Below are 26,476 nucleotides of genomic sequence, written 5' to 3' on the forward strand. Positions count from 1 at the left end.
GCCTGATAGTTCTTGGAATAAATTGTCCCCCAAAATATAAGATTACGTACCTTCAGATCAGGCCATGTTCGTCAGTCTCTAATAGGTTGGACGGACTCACAGTCTTAATTTCCTATGTGAACCTATAATTGTCCGCAGGGGTCAATTTCAGTGGATGCCTCATATAAATTAGAATTGAAGATAATGATGCCTGTTCACTTGATCAACTAAAATGACCAGCTGGGTTTAATGGGAGGAAAACAGAAACCCCTGTGAAATTGGAATAGCTTCAAAGGTGATAGAATGTAATTATTTTTCTGCAAAGTTTCTTCTCCAAGGGTGACTGGCCATTGTGCCGTGGGCACCTGGGCTGCCATGTTATGAGAGTAGATATGACATTTGGAGCTACTGACCGTATCCAAAGGTGTAAGTCAAGAGTCAGCTTTCTGCTAAGGGAATGGGGAAAGCAGGATTTCTTCTCCCTTCTTATTTTAGTCATTTCATTTACAGTTGGAGAGGTGCTTTAGGGACCTAATTGATTCCCAACAGGCAAATTCTAATTCAGATTGCTACAAAAGTGTTTTCTCTTTATAGCCATAAAATATATTCTAGAATTTGTTATAATTATCCTTAGGGTAATGTAATTTTAGGTCTGAAAGGACCTTGATAGCACCTGCCCAACCCCTCTCTTCTACAGATGAAGAAGCTGAGGTCCAGAGATGTGAACGGACTGAACCAAGGTCATAGGGCTAGAACAAGGAAGAAGCTGGCTACCATCCCACAATCAGAAGGTGTAACCAATACAGATGCCCAGTCTGGGATTTCCCACTTAGGAGTAGCTGGAGACTCACTCCATGAAAATCCCCATTTAAGAAAACGTATGTTCTAGGGGCACCTGGGTGGGTCAGTTGATTGGGCGTCTGCCTTCGGCTCGGGTCATGATTCCAGGGTCCTGGGATCGAGTCCCGCATCGGGCTCCCTGGCTCTGCGGGGAACCTGCTTCTCCCTCTGCCTCTCTCTCTCTCTGTCTCTCATGAATAAATAAATGAAATCTTTAAAAAAAAAAAAAAAGAAAGAAAGAAAGAAAAGAAAACGTAGGTTCTATCATGTGGGAGAGTTGCTAGCAAGCCAAACTGGCAGACGGGGAACACTGGGAGGGACAGGGAGCCAAGGAATGAGTAGCCCACAAAGCAGATGACCGTTCCCCAGAGCGGACAGTAAGCTCTGATGATGAGCCTGTGTGTGCTGAGGGACAGTGGTGCACCCCCCCGGGTGACTGCACGTATTCGGGAGCCAGACTGGGCCTGGGCTTGATTCTTGACTCTGCCGGTTGTGAGCTCTGTGATCTCTGACAAGTTGCTTCAGCTCTCTGTGACTCAGGCCCTTGTCTGTATAAAAGGACGATAATATCAGTACTGACTGTTACAGGGATTAAATAAATATTAAATACACTGATCTATGTAAAGAGCTTAGCATGTATTAAGTGCTACATTAGCGTTGGCTGTTTTCCCCTCTATTCACTATGCCAGAAAATCTTAAAAGTTTCAGGATATATACGTAAGTTGTATTCATTAATAGTGTTACTGAGGTGCTTTATGATATAAATATGCAGACTCTACTAGACAGACTCAGAAAGTCACTGATAAAACCTCTTTCTGTGTTTAATGGATTATTTTTCATTTGGTGTTGTTACAATTTAAAGTGTTGGTTTTTTTTTTCCAAAAAAATAAACTACAGAGATTTTTTTATTTAAAAAATGCAATAGCCATAGTATCATGTATCAACGACAGGAGTTTCATTAGCAAAACAATTAATAAGAGAGCATATCTGTTGCAAAAATTAAAGACAGATTTTCATGGCAGGAAATTAGTGCCAAGTCAGTGACTCCTGAAGTCATCAGAGTACGGCCAGCAGCTCAGGGATGCTATGTTTTCTCTCGCTAAAGGCACGTTTCTTGGGCAGTTTAACGTTTTTTTTTTGCCCCTTAGAATTTATTGCTGTCAAAGCTATCATATTTTACTCAGAATTCTTAAGAGAAAATCTTCACAAAATTAACAATACAGATCTTCAAGTAATTAGGACCATTCAGAGGCACCTGAAAAGAATACCATGTATGGATTAGTTGTTTTTTCTTTTATTCTTTGAATTAAATTCAGTGAAAGTTTTAAGGGGGAAAAAAAAGTCAGTTATCTATTCATTCCCTCATGTTTTAATTAAATAATTTTAGCAATTACGTAGAAAAACACATTTTACATGTTGCTGTAAAGCACTTTTCTGGAACTGGTCGCTGATTTAAGACATCGGAAGATCATGATAGGCCGCATATCTTCCAGTAACGTGATGGTAAATCTGTGAGGAAAACCAGAGTTTAGTTAATTAATAATTATCATGTATCATATATATCAATTAATAATTATACTATTAAATAATTAATAATTATAATTAATGTTTCCTTATAAAGCCCCATATTATTATGCATTTCCGCAGACTCTCCATTCAACCCACTTCAGGTGGAGGTTTGCTTGGACGAAAGCAGAAGTTTGGGTGTGATGAGGTAAATCAGATGAGTTTTTTCTCTAGCTCTCATAGCCCAATAGGGGATTTTTCGTTTCTTTCTCAAAAACACACTTGTCAATTTGTCCCAAGGACAATGGATTATTACACACCTGCCTCTCGATGTCCGAAAGCAGAGTACTGGCACCTATTCGAAACAGTTCTGGTGTCAACCATTCATCTCCCAGCTCTTCCTTCACGAGAGAGAGCCAAGCAAGGGAATCCTTGGCATTGCGGATGCCTCCTGCTGGTTTAAAGCCTACCTATAAGGAAAGGTGGGAAAGAGAGCAGGGTCTAATGTTATCGGAGTGCTTTAAAAACCGGACCTGCATGGGGGCGCCTGGGTAGCTCAGTTGGTTGAGCTTCTGACTCTTGGTTTCAGCTCAGGTCATGATCTCAGAGCTCTGGGATCCATACCCTCGTCAGGCTCCACACTCAGCACAGAGTCTGCTGGAGAGTCTCTCCCTCTGCTCCTCCCCCTGCTCATGCACACTCTCATTCTCTCTCAAAACTAAATAAAATCTTTAACAACAACAAAAAAGGGTACTGTGTTAGTACAGGGTCTCGATTCTCTTTCTCTCTTTTTTTAAAGTCTATTTCACTTCACCCAGCAAAAGAGCTTAGATCACTGACTCGCGTCCATTCACGCTACAAAATGACTTTTTCAAGATTAATGGGAAGAGTGTCACTGTTTCTGAGGAGACACTAATGAGCGTTAATAACCCTCATTAACATTGCACTTATTGAAAAGTCATAAACCTCAACCATCTAGACTATAGCTGTGAACCGGGGATAAACAAGAGAGGTGTCAATAACTAAGAAAAACAGATCACAAAAGCACATCCATTCTACATTTCTATAAGTAAGCCTGTCTAGTCGCCTCTCAGCCCTTCATCCTGAGGTGCAAAAGACACATACATGTATTCAAAGTAAGAGAAGAGAATCAGGGAGGCCACACTAACCAAACTGGCAGCAATCAGAAAGGAGTGTTGACAGTTATTTTCATCAACTTAAGTGTAGGGACTTTTTTATAAGTTGTAAGTGGAAAGAGTTCTATGAAGCAGCCAGACCAGTTAAATAAGCACAGTAGAAAAAGACAGTGTAGGAGCTCTTCACAGTTCAGTAGTCTTTGAAGGTGAGCATAAAACAGCACAACTCAGCCCATATCTGATGTTCACAAATGATGTCCCTGAGTCCATTAGAAATGGATAAATGTGTTCTATAAACAGTAAAACCTGTTTATCTGGATTTACTTGTCTCAAGAACTTGAATCCAGTATAGGAGAGACTCTAGAGACAGGAGCAGTCGAGAAAACACTGCATAGCCCAAGTACTAAAGCTCAGGCATTCGAACACTAAGAGCCGTTAATTCGATGGGTAGCCCCAACACGGGGTTTATGGCTAACAGAATGCTAGAGAAGGGAGACAATAAATGAATGGTCCCATAATTAATCCAAGCTGGAAACCTCAGGGTTAACCTGGACTCCACGATTTTCCCCACCACACCACACCCAATCAACAGTCTAGTCCTACCGATCTTCCCTCCCTAACTTCTGTATCTCCCCCCACTCCCACACACACTTCTGCCGCTTTCATTTAGACCCTCACTATTCTCATTAATACCGGTCGGTCTCCTGACCGGCTTCCCCGCCTCAGTCACTCATTACCACATGGCTATGCAGCAGCTGTATACTGATCCTAACCCTATCTGCCTATTACCCAGGAGCCCAAGTGGCTCTGAAAGACTGCGGGGGCACGGGGTGAGTGGGGGAGATAAATAGGATGAGATTATTTATTGAGAAGAGGCCCCCAAAATCAATTAGCTGATATTAGCATACATGTTAATCATAAGCGCTTTTCTGTCAATTAGACTGTGCTGCATATAGATTTTTCTATACAGTTCAGTTGTGTCAGCAAGTCTGTTTGGCAACGTTTCTAAAAAGAGGTTCTAGCATAAGTTTATCCTTTTTTTTTTTAAGGGAGAGAATATGGAAAACATAAATCTGCAATGAAATCAGTTATGAAATATTAAACCTCTGCCGCTCAGAGTGACACTAAGCATGGTCTGGAAGACGGCCCATCACATTTTAAAACACCCCTTAAATCAATGATGTAGAAAGTTTACAGTCTAAGGGCTGCCCAGGCAACTTGTCAACAACCTGGAAGGATGCACCTGATTTGCAGACATATACACAGGTCCTCACTATGTGAAATCATATGTGATTAAAATGAATATGATTTGACTTGCATCTGTCTGTTTCGTAATAAAATTGGGATGAACTTTATTATCTGAGGAAAGGGTCATTACCATTAAAAAGAAGTACTGAAAGACAGCAAAAAAGTCCCTTCTTACTATACTCTGGCCTAGAATATTGAGCACTTAAAACTTTTATTGAAATTCTTTGCTTGTTGTCTACGAGCTCTCCTGGGAAGGGACTTGTTCATTTTGTATCCCTGTTAACATAGGTTAACATGGCACACAGTTAACTACTCAATAAATGTTTGTTGAGAACACAGCAGGATTGGGTCTCCAATGGTGAGTTTTAATCCTGACTACAGAGCTTATGAAACATATAGATGCCTGAGGATTACCTCTCATCCGGAAGTGCTAGGGATGAGGGCCCAGGCATCTACAAGCGTAAAAAGCTGCACATTTATTTTATTGTACTTTGGCGGAAAATAAGAACCACTGGTCTAAAAATGGTGGTGGTCTCAGCTGATGGGACCAAAGATAGAGTTCTCTTTTTGACGGCTAAACATTTTTTTTTATTTGGATCAGTGCAGAAAGGCTACCAACAAAGAGGTTACTCAAATGGAGTCAACTGTCATATGTAAGGTCACAGTAGCTATCTTTCCTATTTGTACTTTTTTTAAGAGAGGAAGTTATTCTGAAGGAGAAAATTCTGGAAGGAGTTCATTTCCTCTCAAACCCAGTACATTCTAAAAATGGTCTCCAGTTCCTAAAATGAACCGAAGATACAGTCACATATAAAGTCATCATATCTAGTTGGCGAAGGATTAAAGGTCTTTTCTGGGTTTCCATTTGGCAGAAATCCAGAGATTGGTTTTAAAAGATGCCTTCTGAGGAAGGGACAGTCTCATTAAACAAACAAACAAACAAAAAAAACAAACTACCTTTCTCTCCAATGATGTAAAAAAAAAAAAATCCTTTGAGATAATTTGCAGCTAAACAAGCAACTTGAAGTGAAAAGGAAAATCCAAACTCATTTTAAAAAACCTCATACACATTTTTCTTTTTAACTTCATATGTTTCAAAAAATATGTATTATTTTTCAAAAAGCTGACAAAAGCTAGCACATACCCTCCTCAGCTTAACAGTCTTCCAAAGAGCACATCCAACTGCCATAAAACGCAAAAATGGATATTTAATTCAAGAGCTATATAACGTCTAGCTACCTTTTCCCTGCTGTTTCACAGCATTTCATTATTTTGTTTAATAAGTTCATCTCCTCGAGAATTTTCTCTTCACCTCATATTATTAAAAGTAATAAGTTTTTCTGGACCGGGGGTTTCCCAACAGAAAAACCAATTTATGTGTGTCCTTCAATAATGACAGGAAAAGATTATTTCCCATTATATTGCATACTTTTCATATCACCACCACAGCTTATCATTCAATAAATGTTACTCTGCAATTCTTTCCATTCCTCAAGGAAGTTTAATTTCTGCATTAACCTGTTTTCGCTGGCCAACGCCTTACCAGAAAGCCTCTGTGCTGTAGCAGAATTAGTTCGTTAAAGAACCCATTTAGGAATCTCTTGTCAGTGATAAAATTGTCTTCAGTTAATAAAAGGACATAAAGTGAGTTTACATCTTGATCACACATACCTACTCCCACACTCACACTCACTTTCTGTTAATCGCACATTTTTCTCCATGAATGTGTTCTTTTGTAATGAAAGGTAAATTAAACATTTATCTTCATAAAGGTAACTCATTCACACCTTCTGCATATAAAGACAGTTTCTGTGGCTGTAACTAGTATTATAAATAACATTATCTTTACTCTGAAGAAAGATTTGCTGGCAATAATATACCTTGTTTCCAGTTTTCCAGAAGAAATCTCTAATGGCCCGTAGCATTACTATAGCTACCGGGAAAGTGGCATTTACTGTTTCTTTTCCAGTAGAGGTCTTAATAAAATCTGATCCTAAAACAAAAGGAAAAAAAAAAACCTCTGTGTTAATTAAAAACTTACTTCTTACACTTCTTAGTCAGTGAAAGAAATGAGCTATGTAAATTTTTTTCCAGAGGAACATAACTTTATTTTTCGTTAGTTATTTGAAAAAGGAAAAACAAAATCTCTCTTTGAAATAATTCTGTCCATACTTCCCCCTCCCCATTACTATAAGATGAATGAAATTAAGAACCAATTGGGTTCTCACTGATTCTTGGGGCCCCTGGCTCCGTATTTCCTTTTTTAAGATTTTTTTTTAAGTTTTTTTTTTTAATTTATTCATTCGAGACACAGAGATACAGAGAGAGAGAGAGAACATGAGCAGGGGGAGAAGCAGAGGGAGGGAGAGAAGCAGGCCCCCCACTGAGCAGGGAGCCCGATGTGGGGCTCGATCCCAGGACCGTGGGATCATGACCTGAGCCGAAGGCAGACGGCGCCCCTTGGCTCCTTATTTCCATATCATCAATGAAAATCAAGTTGGTTTATTTAATGCATAACTGAGATGAATAATACAATGCTATGCCCCATGCTTAATATCATATATCATGACACTTTACTACAAAACTGGAGTGCCCACTCATTTTCTTGCGCTTGATGGGAACTACACAGTACAGCTGTGACGACACAAGAAGAATGATTTGTACTGCACTGCTCATTAATGAAAGCACTGTGTCTTCCAGCAAGATTAGGAGTTTCACAAAAGACATCATGCTATTTCATAACCTACAAATACTTCAGACAACTTTCTGTCTCTCACATGTATCTTAAACCTATTGATGTAGTTTAACAGAATAGCACAAGGAGACAAATGATAATAATAGTTAAGACTCACTGTGTGCTATGCTCTATTCTAGGTGCTTTATAAGTAACAACTCAGTCATTCCTCACAGCAACTGTATAAGGTAAGTACTAATATCCCCATTTTAAAAGATGAAACTGAGATACAGAAAGGTTAAATAACCCGCTTGGGGTCACAGTAGTAAGTGAGGGGGGTAGAATTCTAACCAAAGAAATACAGCTTAACCAACAGACTATAGTGTCTCCAAGAAACTTACCCAGGGTGACAAAGTCAGGTAGCCAAACAGAGATTCCATCTTTCATGTGGTTACCTACCCCTGACATGCTCAATATGCGGACCACAGACCAGCAGCATGGGCACCACCAGGGCGCCTGCTAAAAATGCAGACTTAAGGGTTCTGTACTAGAATGACTGAAACAGAATTTGAATATAAACAAGGTTCCTAAGTGATTCCTGTGAAATTCACAGCCCTAGCCCACTGATTCTGTGGGACCATAGGTAAGGCTCATCTCTGAGATTCTCCCAAGGTCCATCAAAGAAGTGGTCAATAGAAGTGGGGGAAAGAAGGGGCTAAAATATTCCCCTTTCGTTTCAAATGGAAAAGATACTTCCACAACTATTCTGTGGATGGAAAGGTTCAAATCAACACACCTTTAAGTAAAAACATTGTATGTAAGACATAGTGGAAAATAAAACAACAAATAATTCAAGCCCTTGCCCTCAAAAGCATACATTCTAGGTACAGATGGAGATGAAACATAAATCCTGGGTCATCATTTGATGAGCTAGCAGTCAGAAGATCTGGTTTCACCTCCCAAACTTTCATGTCTGTAAAATACATCTGAAAACTCTTAGTTGCTTCATAGCTTTAATTCCTACAAAGAATTAAAAGTGACAATCTATGTGAAAGCACTCGAAAACTCTCAAGCATTTACAAATATAAATGGATCAAGGACTGAAGTAGGGTTTCAATATGTAAAAACATGACAGAAATTCTGATTTATGAAAGCAGGTCATCAGAAGCCTTTTGAGGTGAGGAGTCTGTAGGCCCACTGGAAGAATTGGAGACATTGTCATGCATGCATTCATCTACCAAATATTCACTGAGCGCTTACTATGTCTTTGAGTGCTTACTATGTCCTAGAACACTAAACAAAATAATAAAGTTCCCACCCTTGTAAGAAGATTTTCTAGAAGAAAAAGACAATAAGCAAATAAATATATAATAAATGTCAAGTGTTATGAAAAAAAAAAAGCAATGTAATGAGTTAGAGAGTGGCAGAGTTGGGGAGAGGTAGCTATAGTTAAACAGAGTTATCATAAAGGCATCTCTCAAGAGTAAAATTCAAATAGAGACTGAATGAAAGGAATCTGTGAAAAGAACATCCATAAGCAGGGAAATGGCAAGTATGAAGGCCCTGAAGTAGGCATGTGCTAAACTGATTAATAAATGAATGAATGAATAGGATCACAGAACCAAGTCCTGCTCCCTATAACACCAGAAATAAGACAATCAAGGGGAAGAGGTTAAAGCCTCCAAACAGATGTAAGAGGTGAGGGGAACACCCCCAAAGAATTCACAATGAGACCATGATGTGCTTTCCTAAGGTGAGACATTGTCTTCTGAATCATTAGAAAGCTTTTGGGTACAACACCAGATATCATCTAAATTCTTTCAAGCACCCTAGAAGAGAAGATTATTATAAGTCCAAGGCCAAATTTGGAGACCTAAAAAAAAAAAGGTATGGTCACAAAAATCACACAATTTAAAGTTAACCAAAAGAGCCCAACTCCTTTGAAAGAGTCCAGAGTTAGGATAAGGGAGGAGACTCTCCTCCTAATATATTTGGGAGGAGCAGAACAGAACACCTATCATTAGAGCAACAAGAGCCTACACATTGACAGTAACAATGCCCTACTCATCATGTGTTTGTCCCCCTTTCTTGATTGTATTTTAAGCACATTTGAGGGCAGGTGCTGTATCTTTCTGTGAACTCTGTATCCCCAGAGCATGACAAACATGCAAGTCTCAATAGGAATTTTGGACGGATGGATGGATGGATGGATGGATGGATGGATGGATGGATGGATGGACAGACGAATGGACGGAGGGATGGCTGGATCAATTGATAGATGGATGGCCACAGCTACCAAGAAAAAGCAAACTACAATATTTCCCATCTTTAACTGACGAATGGGAAAGGGAAGACAGTTTTGAGTTTCATTCCAGTTCAGGTAACAAAACTGGACAGGTGGCTCAGAAGAATATATCATTTTATTTATTTTTAAGTAAATTTTAAATTTTAGAACAGAAGTAAAGCTACAGAAACATCAAGGTAGTACAGAGTTGTTTCCCCTATTATTAACATTTGTTACAATTAATGAAGCAATATAGATATATCACTATTAACCCAAATCCATACTTTATTTAGATTTCCTTAGTTTTACTTAGAATCCAATCTCATTCAGGATACTCTGATATGTATATTTATCATATTGCCATGGGTTCCTCTTGGCTGTGTCAGTTTCTTGGACTTGCCTTATTTTTATGACCTTAACAGTTTTGAGGAGTACTGGTCAGGTATTTTACAAAATCTCCCTCAATTGGGACTTGTCTGACATTTCTCTCATAATTAAACTGAGGTTATGCATTTGGGGGATGAAGACCATAGAGGTAAACTGCCATTCTCACCATATCATATCAAATATACCTACCATCAACATGATCTACCACTGTTGATGTTGACCGTAAGAACTTGGGAGGAAGTGTTTGCCAGGTTTCTCTATTGCAAAGTCACTTTCTTTTCCCTATGTTCCATACTGTACCCCTTGGAAAGAAGCCCTTATCTGTATCCCACACTTAAGGAATGAGGAATTATAATTTACCACCTTTGGGGGGAATAACTATATAAATTATGTGGACTTTTTTTGCATGGGAGATTTGTCTCCTCTCCTTTACTTATTTACAATCATTTATATCAGTACAGACTCAAAGACACTTATCTTATACTTGGGTTTATAATCCAATATTACTTTATTTCATTGCTCAAATGGTTCTACCTTTGGCCTCTGGGGGCTCTTTCAGTTGCTTCCTATATTCCTTCAACACACCTCCATCACGCAGAATTTTTGTTTTTTAAAGCACTTCCTTTGGTATTGCCAAATGCTCTGGGCTCATCTTTTAGGCTTTCTGCCCCACTCCTAGAATAAGCCATTTCTCCAAAGAGCCCTAGTTCCTCTTATTAGAGAATGGTATTAGAACCCAAAATCTTGGTGCTAGGTATACTCATTGCTACTGCACGGTCTTGTTTCCAGCTCTCTCTGCTGACTAGCAAGGAAATCTGTGTATCCTAACCCATTTATATACACACATCTTTTAATAATTCCACATTTATCTACATCTATATAGATATAACTAAACATGCATAACACTGATGACTCCAACTCTGACCCATTACTGCATGGATCATTCCAGCCCTCTCCCCTTCTTTATCTGTAAACTCCCACCTCCCACTTGAATAGTGAGAAACCTAGCACTCACATCTGTCACCCCTTTAGTTAATTGTTCACATCCAGTATCTGCATACAGTGCTATCAGAAGTGTTACCTACACCATGGGAAACAACTTTTATCAACTACTGCACAGTGCTTATGTGCACTTTCCCCTGTCTTTAGCTTTATAGCCCACCCTCACTTATAGATTATTTATTTATTTGAGAGAGAGAGAGAGCAGGTGGAACGGCAGAGAGAGAGGGAGAAGCAGACTCCCCGCTGAGCAGGGAACCCAAGGCAGGGCTGGATCCCAGGACCCAGAGATCATGACCTGAGCCAAAGGCAGATGCTTAACGGACTGAGCCACGCAGGTGCCCAGCCCACCCTCATTTATGTTATGTAGGTCACCATCTTTTTTCCTACCTCCTTCAGGGAGGCTGTTTCATATATTTGTAATACAGTTAGATTCTTTGCTCACAGGCCACATTCTATCCTGGAATTCCCTGATCACATAAACAATTTTTTTTATTTGCATACATTAAAGTTCACTCTTTGTGGAACTTCTAGTAGTTCTGACAAATGTATAGTGTTGCACACGCATCATTACAGGATCGCACAGAACACTTTCACCAAGATAAAAACCCGCATGTACCACATTTCCATCTTCCCCCACCCACGCCATCAACCACTGATCATTTTACTATTGCAAGCTTTTGCCTGTTCCAGAATGTCATGTGTGGGAATCATACAGCCTTTCGGACCGCCTTTTCACTGACCAATATGCATTTAAGGTTTACTCATGCCTTTTCATGGCTTTATAGTTCATTTCTTTTTCTTTAGTTCATTTCTTTTTATTGATAAATAATATTCCATTGTATGGATGTACCCCAATTTGTTTATCAATTCACCTATTAGGGGATATCTGGGTTGCTTCAGTTTTTGGCAATTACAAATAAAGTTGCTACATTCATATGCAGGATTTTGTGTGGACATAAATTTTCAAATTAGTTGGGCACATACTGAGAGGGGCAAATGCTAGATTATATGGTAAGACCATATTTTGTTTTGAAAGAAACTGCCAAATTATCTTCCGAAGTAGCTGTATCGTTTTGTATTCAATAGCAGTGAATGAGAGTTTCGGATGCTCTATATCCTCACTAGCAATTGGCGTTATCAGTTTTTGGATTTTATCCAATCTAATAGGTGTACATATAGATTACGTACATATTTTTGTTAGATTATACCCAAGTAATCAATTTATGGATTGCTCTTATAAATGATAGTTTTTTTGAATTTCAAATTCCAATTGTTCACACTGCTGGTAGATAGGAAAGAAAGAGACTTTTTATATTAGCTTTGTATTATGCAACCTTGGTAAACTCAGTAGTTTTCAAGAGTTTGTTGGTCTGGGGGTGCATTTTCTCCACAGACATGTGGTCTGTGAACAAAGACAGCTTTATATCTTTCTTCCTGTATTAATTTCTTGTAGTGGTTGTAACAAATTATAACAAACTTGGTATCTTAAAACAACAGAAATTTATTTTCTCATAGTTCTGTAGGGCAGAAGTCCAAAATCAAGTTGTGAGCAGGGCTGCACATCTGTGGAGGCTCTAGGGGAAAATCTGTTCCCTAACTCGCCCAGCCTCTTAGAGCTGCTGGCATTCCTCGGCTGCGTCACTCAGACCTCTGCCTCCATCTTCACATCGCCTTCTCTTCTGGGTAGAAACTGCATCTTGCTCTGCCTCTCTCTGTTAATTACATTTGTGATGGCATTTGGATTGGATAATCACTTCATCTCAAGATCCCTCATTTAACCACATCTACAAAGACCCTTCTTTCCAAATGAGGTAATAGTCACAGGTCCTGGGGGTTAGGATATGGACATATCTCTGGGAGCCATTATTGGCTTGCCCCACTTCCCAATTCGTATTTTTCTAATTTCCTTCTTCTGTCTTCTTGCACTAGCTAAAACTCTCCAGTACAGTGTCGAATAGGAACATTCTTGGTTTATTCTTAGGAGGACTTTAGGGGAATAGCATCCCGTTTCTCATAAGTGTGTCAGCTAAAGTTTGTAGATGTTCTTTATCAAGCTAAGGACATTCCCTAGTATTTCTAGTTTGCTGAGAGCTTTTATTATAAATACATGTTAGAATCTGTCAAATATCTCATCTGTGTCCTTTGATATGACCATATGATTTTTCCCCTGTAGTGTATTGATATGGTGGATTACATTACACTGAACCAGCTTGCATACCTGGAGTAAATCCCTCTTGGTTATGGCATGTATTTTTTTATACATTGTTGAGCTCATTTTGCTAATATGTTTTTGAGGATTTTGCACCTATGTTCATGAGTGATAGTGATCTATAGTTCTCCTTTCTTGCAATGTCTTTATGTGGCTTTGGTATTGGGGTAATGATGGTCTCACAGAGTGAGTACTCACCTTCAATTTTCTGGAAGAGATAGAGAATTGGTAATATTTCTTCCTTAAATGTTTAGTAGAATTCATCAGTGAAACCATCTTTAGCCAGTGCTTTCCTTTTTGGAAATTTTTAATTTTTCAATAATTTATTAAAGTATTAAATAAATAATAAAATTATTTTATAATATTCTAGAATTAAAATATAGTTTTATAACAGGTTACAACATACTTTCTGTAAATAAATATGTGCTTATATATTATTATGTATAATATTTACAAACTAAATTAAATTAAAATTAAAATAATTTCTTTAATAGATATGGGCTTATTTGGATTATTTCTCCTTGCATATATTAATCCAACTTGAAAATTAACAATCACTTTAAAAGTGGTCTAAATGCACTAGTTAAAATCAGAGATTAACAAAAAACAAGACCCTTCTATATGCTGTTTATGAGAAATCGACTTTTTTTTTTTTTTAAAGATTTTATTTATCTATTTGACAGAGAGATACATAGTGAGAGAGGGAACACAAGCAGGGGGAATGGGAGAGGGAGAAGCAGGTTCCCGCAGAGCAGGGAGCCCGATGCAGGGCTCGATCCCAGGACCCTGGGAACACGACCTGAGCCGAAGGCAGATGCTTAACGACTGAGCCACCCAGGCACCCCTGAGAAATCGACTTTAAAAATAAATTTTTAGGGCGCTTGGGTGGCTCAGTTGGTTAAGCGACTGCCTTCGGCTTAGGTCATGATCCTGGAGTCCCGGGATCGAGTCCCACATCGGGCTCCCTGCTCGGCGGGGAGTCGCTTCTCCCTCTGACCCTCCTCCCTCTCATGCTCTCTGTCTCTCATTCTCTCTCTCTCAAATAAATAAAAAATCTTAAATAAAAAATAAATAAATAAATAAAAATAAATAAATAAATAAATTTTTAGAAGGTTAAAAATAAAGAGATAGAACAGAATAGAAAGCCTAGAAATGGATCCTCAACTCTATGGTCAACTAATCTTTGACAAAGCAGGAAAGAATGTCCAATGGAAAAAAGACAGTCTCTTCAACAAATGGTGTTGGGAAAACTGGACAGTCACATGCAGAAGAATGAAACTGGACCATTTCCTTACACCACACACAAAAACAGACTTCAAATGGTTGAAAGACCTAAATGTGAGACAGGAATCCATCAAAATCCTAAAGGAGAACACAGGCAGCAACCTCTTCGACCTCAGCCGCAGCAACTTCTTCCTAGAAACATCACCAAAGGCAAGGGAAGCAAGGGTAAAAATGAACTATTGGGACTTCATCAAGATAAAAAGCTTTTGCACAGCAAAAGAAACAGTCAACAAAACCAAAAGACAACCGACAGAATGGGAGAAGATAACTGCAAATGACGTATCAGATAAAGGGCTAGTATCCAAAATCTATAAAGAACTTATCAAACTCAACACCCAAAGAACAAAGAATCCAATCAAGAAATGGGCAGAAGACATGAACAGACATTTTTCCAAAGAAGACATCCAAATGGCCAACAGACACATGAAAAAGTGCTCAATATCGCTCGGCATCAGGGAAATCCAAATCAAAACCTCAATGAGATACCACCTCACACCAGTCAGAATGCCTAAAATTAACAAGTCAGGAAATGACAGATGTTGGCGGGGATGCGGAGAAAGGGGAACCCTCCTACACTGTTGGTGGGAATGCAAGTTGGTGCAACCACTCTGGAAAACAGTTTGGAGGTTCCTCAAAAAGTTGAAAATAGAGCTACCATACGATCCAGCAATTGCACTACTGGGTATTTACCCCAAAGATACAAATGTAGGGATCTGAAGGGGTATGTGCACCCCGATGTTTATAGCAGCAATGTCCATAATAGCCAAACTGTGGAAAGAGCCAAGATGTCCATCAACAGATGAATGGATAAAGAAAATGTGGTATATATATACAATGGAATATTATGCAGCCATCAAAAGGAATGAGATCTTGCCATTTGCAATTGGAGGGTGCTATGCTGAGCGAAATAAGTCAATCAGAGAAAGACATGTATCATATGACCTCACTGATATGAGGAATTCTTAATCTCAGGAAACAAACTGAGGGTTGCTGGAATGGGGGGTGGGATGGGAGGGATGGGGTGGCTGGGTGATAGACATGGGGGAGGGTATGTGCTATGGTGAGCGCTGTGAATTGTTTAAGACTGTTGAATCACAGATCTGTACCTCAGAAACAAATAATGCAATATATGTTAAGAAAAAAAAAGAAGAAGAAGAAGGTAGTGGGAGGGGAAGAATGAAGCGGGGGAAATCGGAGGGGTAGACGAACCATGAGAGACGATGGACTCTGAAAAACCAACAGGGTTCTAGAGGGGAGGGGGGTGGGAGGATGGGTTAGCCTGGTGGTGGGTATTGAGGAGGGCACATTCTGCATGGAGCACTGGGTGTTATGCACAAACAATGAATCATGGAACACTTCATCTAAAATTAATGATGTAATGTATGGGGATTAACATAACAATAAAAAAATAAAGGGATGGAAAAAAGATACAACATTAATCAAAGTAAAGTAGAGTACCCATATTAATTTCAGACAAAGCAGACTTCAGAATAAAGAATATTATCAGGGATAATAAAGGGTATTACATAATGATAAAGGGGTCATTTCTCCAAGGAGACATAACAATCCTAACATGTATGCATCTAATAATGGAGCATCAAAATATGTGAGGCAAAATCTGGTGGAACTGAAAAAAGAAACAGACAAATCTAGTATAGCTGGAGACTTCAAAACCCCTCTCTCAGTAATTGATAGGTAGAATATGAGCAAAGATGTATTTTACTTTAATAGCATTATCAATTATCATGATTAAACTGATATTTATAGAAAATCTTAAAAACAAAAAATAACAGCAGACTACATATTCTCAAGTTCACATAGGACATTCACCAAGATACGGCTTTTTGCCTTATTTTTTCTTTTTTTTTCCTATTTATTTATTTATTTATTATTTATTTATTTCACCTCTTTTTCTGCCTTCTCTGGCTTTCACTGAACATTTTATATGGTTCCATTTTATCTCCTCTCAGCATATCAATTATACTTTCTTTTGTCCATTTTTTTACTGGTTGCCCTAGAGTTTTCAATGTACATTTTTAACAAATTTACCTTCAAATAATACTCTACCACTACACAGGTATTGGAGGTACCTTCAATGAAGTATTCCTAATTCCTCCCTCCTATTCTATTCATGTGGTATTAATCACCCAGGACATTATTGCTATTATTTTAAACAGTTATCTTTTGGGTCAATTGAGAAAGAAAAGTAATTTATTTTTATCCTTCATGTATTCCTTCTCGGATATTCTTCTATTTTTAATGTAGATCAGCGTTTCCGACATATATCATTTTCCTTCTCCTTAAAGAATTTCTTTTAACATTTCTTACAGGGCAGGTCTGCTGGCAATCTATTCCCTCAGTTTTATATGTCTGAACTCTTTCACTTTTGAAGGATAATTTCACCGGATACAGATTTTTTGCTTGGGCCTTTTTTTTTTCTTTGAACATGTAAGTACTTCATTCTACTCACTTCTTGCTGACATGGCTTCCAGTGAGAAGTCTACTATAATTATTTCCTTTTTCTTCTATAGGTAAGGTGTTTTCTTCCTCTGGCTTTTTTCAAGATTTTCTAGTTGTCTTTGGTTTCCTTCAGGCTGATTGTGACATATTTAGGTGTGATTTTTTTGTTTGGTTTGGTTTTTCCCTATTTATCCTGTGGTGTTCTCTGAGCTTCCTGGATCTATGGTTTGGTTTTCTTTCTTTCTTTCTTTTTTTTTAAAGATTTTATTTATTTATTTGACAGAGAGAGACATTGAGAGAGGGAACACAAGCAGGGGGAGTGGGAGAGGGAGAAGCAGGTTTCCCGCTGAGCAGGGAGCCTGATGTGGGGCTTGATCCCAGGACCCTGGGATCATGATCTGAGCTGAAGGCAGACACTTAATGACTGAGCCACCCAGGCGCCCCTATGGTTTGGTTTTCTGTCATTAATTTTGGAAAATTCTTGGCCATTAATTCAAATATGTTGTCTGCTCCATTTTCTCTTTCTTTTTCTGGTATTCCAATTATACATGTGTCATAACTTTTGAAATTGTCCCTCAGTTTTTGTTCTGTTTTTCTCGTCCTTTTATCTCTTTACGTTTCAGTTTTGGAGGTTTCTTTGGCTCTATCTTCATGGTCACTGATTCTATCCAGGCTTCTAATGAGCCCATCAAGGCATTCTTCATTTCTGCTCCAGTGTTTCTGATTTCTAGCTTTTCCTTTTGAGTATTTCTTAGAGTTTCTATCTCTCTGCTTACATGACCTATCATTCTTTCACGTTGTCTATTTTTTCCATTAGAATTATTAACATATTAGTCACAATTATTTTAAATTTCTCCTTCTGATAATTCCAAAATCTATGTCATGTGTGAATGTGATTCTGATGTTTATTTTGTCTCTACAGACTGTGTTTTTTCTTGCCTTTTAGCATCTCTTATAACTTGTTGTTGGAAGCCAGACATGACATATTAGGAACGGAGATAAACCGGCCTTTCGTGTGAGATTTTATGCTAATCGGGCTAGGAGCTAGGCTGTGTTTTACATCTGCTGTAGTCACCATTGCCAAAGTCTTCAGTGCAACAGTATCCTTGTTTTTGTCCGCCCTGTTTATTACTCTAGGCTTCCTCAGTCTTTCTCCTCAGAGAGAGTCTCTGTCTTTAAGCTGTTAGTTGTAATCCATTAGATTACTGGAGTTCTGTTGGTGTGGTGATAATGTAGAGGGGAGAGCAAGTATTTCATAATCCTCTGATTAAACTTCAGTCTTTTAGTGGACCCATGCATGTCTCTAGGTTGTAACCTTCACAAATGTGTCTTAGCTTTTCTCTCCCGCTTTGATGAGCCAGGAACAGTGAAAGGGAAATGCTCTCCCAGGTGAGGTAAGATTCTAGCAAAATCTTTTGCCCTGGAGAGCAGGTGTTTGTTAAGGAGAATGCTTTGTACATATTTTGCAAAGATTATCTTCCCCTCCCCCTGCCACAGCCAAGAGAAGATCTTTCTCGGCTCTTCACTGTGAGAACCTGGGGTTCCTGGAGGTTAAGACCCACAAAAGTGCCGGAGCCACACTCAGCTTCCAACAAGTTGTTAAAATTCATTTAAATGTTCTTACCTACTTATGGCTCTAGCAGATCTTGGTTGACTCTCAGGAGTCATTATCTCTCCAGACTTTGAAGTGGCAGTTTGCCCTGAGACCTAAGTTCTTTAGGAAGCATAGGGTCCGACCACCTGATATTAGTGTTTAAAGACAGTAAATTTGGTGTGTGTTGGATCAGCCGAGGATAACTGAGAGCCAGAGACCTCACAAGAGATTAAAACAGCAGTTCGGACATACAGCTATTTCTTTATGTCCAGGAATAAGTCTTAGCTTTAATTACACAAAATACTTCAGAAGGTACATTAGTATTTTACTACTGTCAAAAGAACAATGGATTTTCCAGTGGGACTAAGTGGGCACACACTTTTGTTTTACTACTTATTTTAATATTGCTTCCCTTGCCCCTCTGCTAAAATAAAATTACCTTAGAGAAATAAATGCTAGATTTCAAATTACCAACATCACAGAGCACCAAAAGCTCTCCTCGGGGCTCATGTAAATCCAACATTAACCAAGCTCACCTCTGCTCAGCTTTGGGAAAAAAACCTTCTGAGAAATATCTCACAATTAAAACAGCTATCCATATAAATGTTCTTCTATCAGTGCCCACAATTTCAAGGAAATGACTAAACTAGGAGAAAAAAGGCCTGAAAAGTCCAAAGTAACACATTAAATGGACCAGAATTCAACTGTGATTAGTTGAAATTAACATTAATAATAAATTTATAGTATTAAATTCAATTTTTTTTTTTATTTTCTTAATCTGAAATCTCTAGCACAGTACTTTTTTTGTGGTCTAAAGCAACTCAAAGCTTTTCTAAGGCCTATAATTACAAGTCTCCGTGGTACAGTTTCATTAAAAACTTTCATTAAACAACAGCTGCCCTTGTATATGGTCTTCTAATCAATTTGGTCAAACAGAATGACTTCTAATCAGCTGTTGATAAAAATAGAAGATGAAATTTTAATTCTAATAGATTAACCACAAACTCAAGACAGTCTTCAAAATCCATCTAGCTCTATTCTCTAGTGGATTTAATGACTATTCAGCAACTCATTACTAAATAGAACAAGATGAACATTTTCCAGTTCATTAAAGAAATGTACTATGTATTTTTGCATTGTCCTCATGATTCGTTACAGGGAGTCTTAATTACAAGATAATGGATAATGGTTATTAAATGCAGACTGCAGTAATGAAGCTCTATTCATTTGCGAACCTCAGAGACTGCAAAGAGAGGAAAATAAAATTACTAGCTTCAAAAGATTAACGGATCAAATTATTATTCAATTTTGAAAATCTCATTCAGACTTCACAGAAACAAGAAGAGATTAAAAACTAGTATTAAGACGACAGTAGTACATTAAAAAAAATAATATCTTAAGGCTATTACTGCATAATAAGCTTCAGATGTGATTATTAGAAAAACATATAGCTAACAATGGGAAAACATACATTTTTATTTCCCGAACAAATCTTATTTATGAGAGAGGAAGTTGCTAGCAGGATCTTAAAGACAGTCGTGGTGAACATGGAAGACCCATGCGCCTGTGTTACAAAAGAACAGCACAACGGAAGGTATTATTAACATTTTATACTTCGCTAATGAAAAATAGGATTTAAAATCAACTGCTGCTTGAGAAAGCTTGTCATTAAGCGGAATTCATGCCAACCCTATAATAAGAGCTTCTGGGCACATTATTCATTAGCGCCATGTTTTCTATCGCTCTCTAAGAAATTACAGATTAAAGTTAGCAAGAGAGTTTTGTATGGTAATTCTGACACTAATTTATACTTGCAATCTGCAATGGGACACTTTTTTTTTAAACAAATATAATGCACAAAAATATGAAGCCCCAAATTAAAACATTTTGTTTGATACTATGTTCTTTCACTCAACACAGGCTTGACAATAATTTGGGGTGAGATAAAAGATCCAGTGTTATGGCTGGAGAACTGGCCAGAGTAAAGACAGAAGCAGAAGACCACGGGGGTAGGTATCGCTATGGTGCTAATAGTCAATCTGGAGACAATTAAACCACAAAGACATCCTTACATGATCCAGGGATAATAACTAACCTTGTGAAGGGGGAAGTTTTCTAAAAGAGAGAGGAAAAGCTTAAGAAAAATAAAAGAACCTGTTTCCTCAGTTCTTTCCTTCAATCTAACTGGTAAGCTCTGAAAATACTCCTCAGTTGGTCTAGTCCGTCACATGAGAAAGGCAACAGAGCATCATAATTAAGCAGCAAGGCATGTTCAAGCAGAATGGCAATCAGAAAGCAATCACAATCTCGGAGTTAGAAAATACCTCAAATACCCCAAGGGTAAGATTAGTTCATGATAACCACATTCCTTGCAGTTGCCTTCCCCTCAATAAAAATAAAAATGTGGCCATTTAAAATAATGCAGAACAGTATGATTCAAATGGAATACAAGGTGGGGACTCTGACTATATAACCCTTGGCAATTGACAGTAATGTCCCTGGGAGAATATTCTAAACCATTATGCTAACCATACAAAGATATGTGTTAGAACTGCTTGACACAAACAAGAGTCCCTGAGTTATGTCTAATGTGACAAAAGTTTCCTTTCACTTCTAAAACTTAGGTGATTTGAAATGGTTTCAGAACCGTACTAATGCTAGAGATGAGTTTCCAGTCAATGCAAACAACATCTCTTTTAGAGTGGATTTAAATTGTTGAATCTTGGGGCACCTGGGTGGCTCAGTCATTAAGCGTCTGCCTTTGGCTCAGGTCATGGTCCCAGGGTCCTGGGATCGAGCCCCACATCGGGCTCCCTGCTCCGCGGGAAGCCTGCTTCTCCCACTCCTGCTCCCCCTGCTTGTATTCCCTCTCTCACTATGTCTCTGTCAAATAAAATAAAATCTTTAAAAAAAATAAAAATAAAAATAAAAATAAAAAAATAAATTGTTGAATCTTTCAAACAATTCTAAAAGTTTTGTTTGCTTTGTTTTTCTTTTTTCTTTTTTTTTTTACAAATTTGGAAAAAGATTTAACTCCGCTGTTTACAAGGCCATATTGTCAGCAAACTGAGAAACCACAGAATGTTTCCTAAACCTAGCTCTTCGCTTCCTCTTTCTTTAAAGATTTATTTATTTTAGAGGGAGAGAGGGAAAGAGAGTGAGAGCACGTGTGGGAGCAGAAGGAGGGGCGTGGGGAAGGGAGAGGTACAAGCAGACTCCGTGCTGAGCGCGGAGCCCCACAAAGGGTTCCATCCCACGACCCTGGGATGATGACCTGAGACAAAACCAAGAGTCAGAAGCCCAACCAATTGAGTGACCCAAGCACCCCTAATTTTTAACATTGTATTAGTGCTCCTGAGGATGTTTGTGAATATCTACATGGAGTTTACAGTTCAGAAATGAGCTCCCAAAATTATGCCGCACTTCTGAGTTCTTACCTCTCCTCTTCCCACTCCCTCTTTTGAGTAAGGCTATCAGGGAAGGAAAGTTGAGATAAGTGAGCCCTAGAAGATTTCCAATTAAAACAAAGGTTCTGGAATTAAGATAGTGGGGATGGTTGCAAAACTTTGTGAATATACTAAAAATCCCTGAACTGCACACTTTCAAGGTGAATTTTATCTTATGGGAATTATATCTCAACTTAAAATAAAAAAGCAAAAGAGAATGTATTCATGAGAAAGGGGGAGGAAAAAAGCTATCTAGTAAAACTAACTCTAAGTAAAATTATCAACAAGTTGACAAATCGAGTATATATAATCAACTGTACCCTCACCCCTTTCTTGAACTCATGTTTTAAGGCAACTCCTGGTCCTCTCTGTAAGTGGTTCCCACCAGCTCCCAAGTAGGACATCCACAATCCAGGCCTCCTCTCTCATTGTCATCAACTATTACAACACAACACTTAGCTGTCATTGGCTGAAATCAATATGGTACCCATTGATAATGCTTTACTCAGTAGATGGAAGTTAATCAAATGAACAGCATTTATATTCAAAGTACTAACAAACCTGAAGCACTACTTTTGAAGAAAAATTACTTCGACACATTTATCATTATAGTTCCTTGAAAAGATTTTGGAAGAGTGGCACCAACACTGAGAATTTCGTGCTGCTCAAAGAAGAGAATTTTAATGAAAGGACCTTTCAGGACCAGCTCATGATGCCTGCTAGGGTTCAGAGACCACCCTGTGCACAGTCCGGAGCCGCACTGACCAACATGGCAGTCCTCACCAATGCAGCTACTGAGTGTTGTTGATCCCAACTGGGATGTGCCAAAAGGGTTTTGAAGATTTAGTTTAAAAAACAGAATGTCAAGTATCTCATAAATAAGTTTTATATTGATTACACACTGAAATGATATAATTACTTCCACCTGTTTCTTTTTACTTTACTAATGTAGCTATTATACTTTTTAAAATTATTTATCTCAATTAGACAGCACTGGTCTAGAGCTTCAATGAGACACCAAAGTCTGTAATCACCCTGCATAGGCTACAATTTGATATCCTTTTTAAACTAATATCCTTTACATGTTGGTTTAAATCTATTTAGGAAAAAAAGGTTTAATTCCGCCTTAGAGATAGAGCAAGGAGATCCCTGGTGATGGCACTTAACCATTCTCTCTTACCCAAGCAATTTGGCTCTGCCCCCAAATTTGAATCCTTCGCTCAGCCAAACAAAAGCTCTGTAATTAACTAGACCCACTTCTCTTGAAAAGTGTAGACTGTCCATCTGGAGAACCTAAGAGCATGTCCCTGGAATATCTTATACCCAATTCCAATCATATACTGCAGAGGAATTCTAGTAACTGCAATTTTCTCTGTCTGGAACATTTCAGTGGTTTCAATGTCTCTTATGGATTAGCACCCTCGGAGACTGGCCAGCCCTTAATCCTGTCTAGAACTGGCCTTGCTTTCAGTTTTCAAACACACAGGACTACCTCTAAAACCACACTTGACTGATTATGACTTGTACTCACAGCTCCGTGTTCAACCCAACCACTCCCTTTCTCAACCCTTACATATACATTCAACTAATATTTACTGACCACCTACTATGTGCCAGTACCTTTGTTCACACATAGACACAGCGACGTGTACAAGCCAAGGCTTTCCTTTACAGGACTCTGTACCATGAGAGGCAACCCTGACTTAGTTATAGAAGTTATAAGTGCTTTCTCTCAGTCTGGCCACTTAAATTAAAAAAAAAAGTCTTTGTCTGTCTCCATCACATTACCCTCTGTTTTTCAGAGAGCACTGTGGCATTGCTGAGAAGAAAAAAAATGAGATTCATGAGATTAGGCTAGTACCCTATGATCAAACAAAAATGCCAGAAATACCCACAGGCATTGTTATTGTATAGGTATAATGGTTTGGATAAAGTAGTAAAGTGTTTTAGACTCAATAGAAAGTGAAAACATCAATCTGTAAATCAAGTTACTGATGCCAAATGCCTCAAAATCAAAATGCTTTCCTTTTTAGCCAGCCTCTGCAGTCGAACCTACTGATGTAGGGATTTACTATGTTAAGCAAAAGTCCTCTATTGATATGGTAGTTTTAAAGTCATCTTATCTTAAAATGACACAACCATATCTAACATATTCTTTTTTCCTCCACATCTGCTGGGAGGGAAGAGGGAGATGGAGCCTCAATACAAGGTAAAATGTGATTTGGTATCACTATACTTGGGCAAAGAAGAGTAAAATGAAGAAGCATTTTAACAAAATAACAAGCTAGATATGCTTCAAACAAGTGAATTTCATTTTGATTGTGCTTTCTATTGTCACTAGCAAGTTTGGAATATATAGTATATATTAACATTAAAAGTCAGGTATGCTTGTATGGAATCTATTAACTTGAGAGAAAATTACTCAAATTGAAGAAATAGCTGCTTAAAATGGATTTAGAAATACATTTTACTGAACAAAGCAAGCTAGAAAATTAGGCTACTTTATCAGGATTAGAAAGTGCTATGAATTTTAAACACAAAGCTTTTAAAAACAATGCAGAGCATATTTGAGATTATCATACCTCAATGTCATCATAAATCTTTTTTTTTTTTTTCCCAACAATGGATGATAAGTATGTAGAGTTACTTTCTACAGTGACCTGTCTTTCATAAAAGAAGTTGTGTTAATTCTTCTGCGGGGAGTTTTATCTCAAGGCAATTGTTTCGCTGTACCTGGAGACTCCAATCATATGCTTCCCATTAGTGGATCTACAGATGGGCACACCTTGAAAAGGCTCAGAACAGAAATATTTGCCATGTGGAGCTTTGGAGTTGGCCACTGGGGTTACTGCAGTTAGCACCAACCACTTCCAAAGACAATGTCGCCCCTCTCCTACTATTCACAAGCAGTTCTCACATGCAAATTCTGTCTCTATTTTTCAACGAGGCATGCCTTCATTTTTAGCTTTCTTCCTCCTTTTCATCCGCCACCACCAGAGGCCTTGATTCCTCCACAAGAGGTATGTGCTGGCAAAGTAGAAAGTGACAGAGCCCCGCAAAGCTCCTCTATGGGCGAGCGCCCATAATCACAAAGGGTCACCACACTTCTGCCGAGTCATGTGCATCACTGGGATATCAGAATCCCTCACAAATGCCTGAAAACACATGAGGCAAGGAGAAAGAAAGGAAGAGGCAGTTTGTGAACTAGGCAGGAAGAACAGTCCTGACCTAGACTCTGCAAAAGTCATGGACTAATACAACAACACGCTTGCAAGCTGGATCCATTTTGCATATTCACTCGAACTCATCTAGGATCTCCCTGGATGTCACACACTTTTTTTTTTCTTTAAAGTACTGCCTTGCCAATGAATATATATGCCTGAATTTCCCTCACAGCAGAAAGGCTATGGGTTCTTTTCCGAAACTAAATAGAAATAGAAATAACATATAACCATACGGTAATGATGTATATTTCAGACAAATAGCTTACACTACACACTTCATACGGAGGTTTTATCTGTCTCTCACAGAACTTCCTATTACAAAATTAATAGGTTTGATTAAAAGGTTATTCATTTCTAGGCGATTTCCCCCCACCAGAAAACAGAATATAAAGTTCCTTAACATGTGTAAGTTAGGTCTCTACCTACCTTCCTTTTAAACCTACATTTAAAATTCTTGATACATATTTAATGTTTTTAATATTACTTATATAATTGCTTTGAGTGTGGCATTTATTTCCTCCCTCTAAAGCACATGTTATATCACAGATATAATTTCTCCCAGGTATTTCAGGAAGCCATTAAATGTCAAAATCCAAAGTGAACACACAGGTAACTCAAAAATGTAAAGCCTCAGTGAAGAAAAAAATTCAGCTGTTAAGTTTATGACCAAAAATAGGAAATGGGATTCACAATGATAACCTATAAGGTAAAATGGCATTTAAAAAACTGGGTGAGAGACAGTTCACCGTGTCAACTTATGTTGGAGATCCATTTACTTGTGTTTCTGTCAAAAATATCATAAATTTACTCTTTAGAAAGAAGAGTTTCTGAGTTGACCTGGCCCACTTTTTTTTTTTATCTTACACATGGAAACTAAAGAGCATATTTTTTAAGTATGAGGAGCTAAAAAGTGTTCTGATATGGAATGGACAGATAAGACAGGTTTGATCATGGCCTTTGTTCATCTTCAACCTTCAACTGCTTGAAGAATAAAACTTTAGGATTTCCAGAATCTGAATCTAATCTAGTATGATGCCATTGTTCTCTCCTGCTACTCACTCGCAAGTACCCCGGACTTTGTTCTCTCCTGCTACTCACTCGCAAGTACCCCGGACTTTGTTCTCTCCTGCTACTCATTCGCAAGTACCCTGGACTTTGTTCTCTCCTGCTACTCACTCGCAAGTATCCCGGACTTTGTTCTCT

The 26,476-nt window shown here is 38.3% G+C and overlaps 1 protein-coding gene across 2 annotated transcripts in view; it reads right to left on the reverse strand.

Moving 5' to 3' along the window:
- Positions 1-1,018: 1,018 nt before the first annotated feature.
- DERA (deoxyribose-phosphate aldolase) overlaps positions 1,019-26,476 on the reverse strand; it is a 121,464-nt gene continuing 96,006 nt past the window's right edge. The window contains exons 7-10 of one of the 2 annotated variants that reach the window (XM_035028143.1): positions 6,590-6,702; positions 2,646-2,795; positions 2,233-2,328; positions 1,019-1,367 (exon numbers count right to left, since the gene is read on the reverse strand). In XM_035028143.1, coding sequence (XP_034884034.1) covers positions 2,272-2,328; positions 2,646-2,795; positions 6,590-6,702 — 320 coding nt within the window. In that variant the 3' untranslated portion in view covers positions 1,019-1,367; positions 2,233-2,271. Of the gene's footprint in view, positions 1,368-1,967; positions 2,329-2,645; positions 2,796-6,589; positions 6,703-26,476 lie in introns of those variants that run through there. The other variant, XM_035028142.1, reaches the window with a different exon arrangement.

Source organism: Mirounga leonina, unplaced genomic scaffold, assembly GCF_011800145.1.
Source record: "Mirounga leonina isolate KUSES-001 unplaced genomic scaffold, KU_Mleo_1.0 Mir_201, whole genome shotgun sequence".
In the NCBI taxonomy this organism is placed as follows: domain Eukaryota; kingdom Metazoa; phylum Chordata; class Mammalia; order Carnivora; family Phocidae; genus Mirounga; species Mirounga leonina.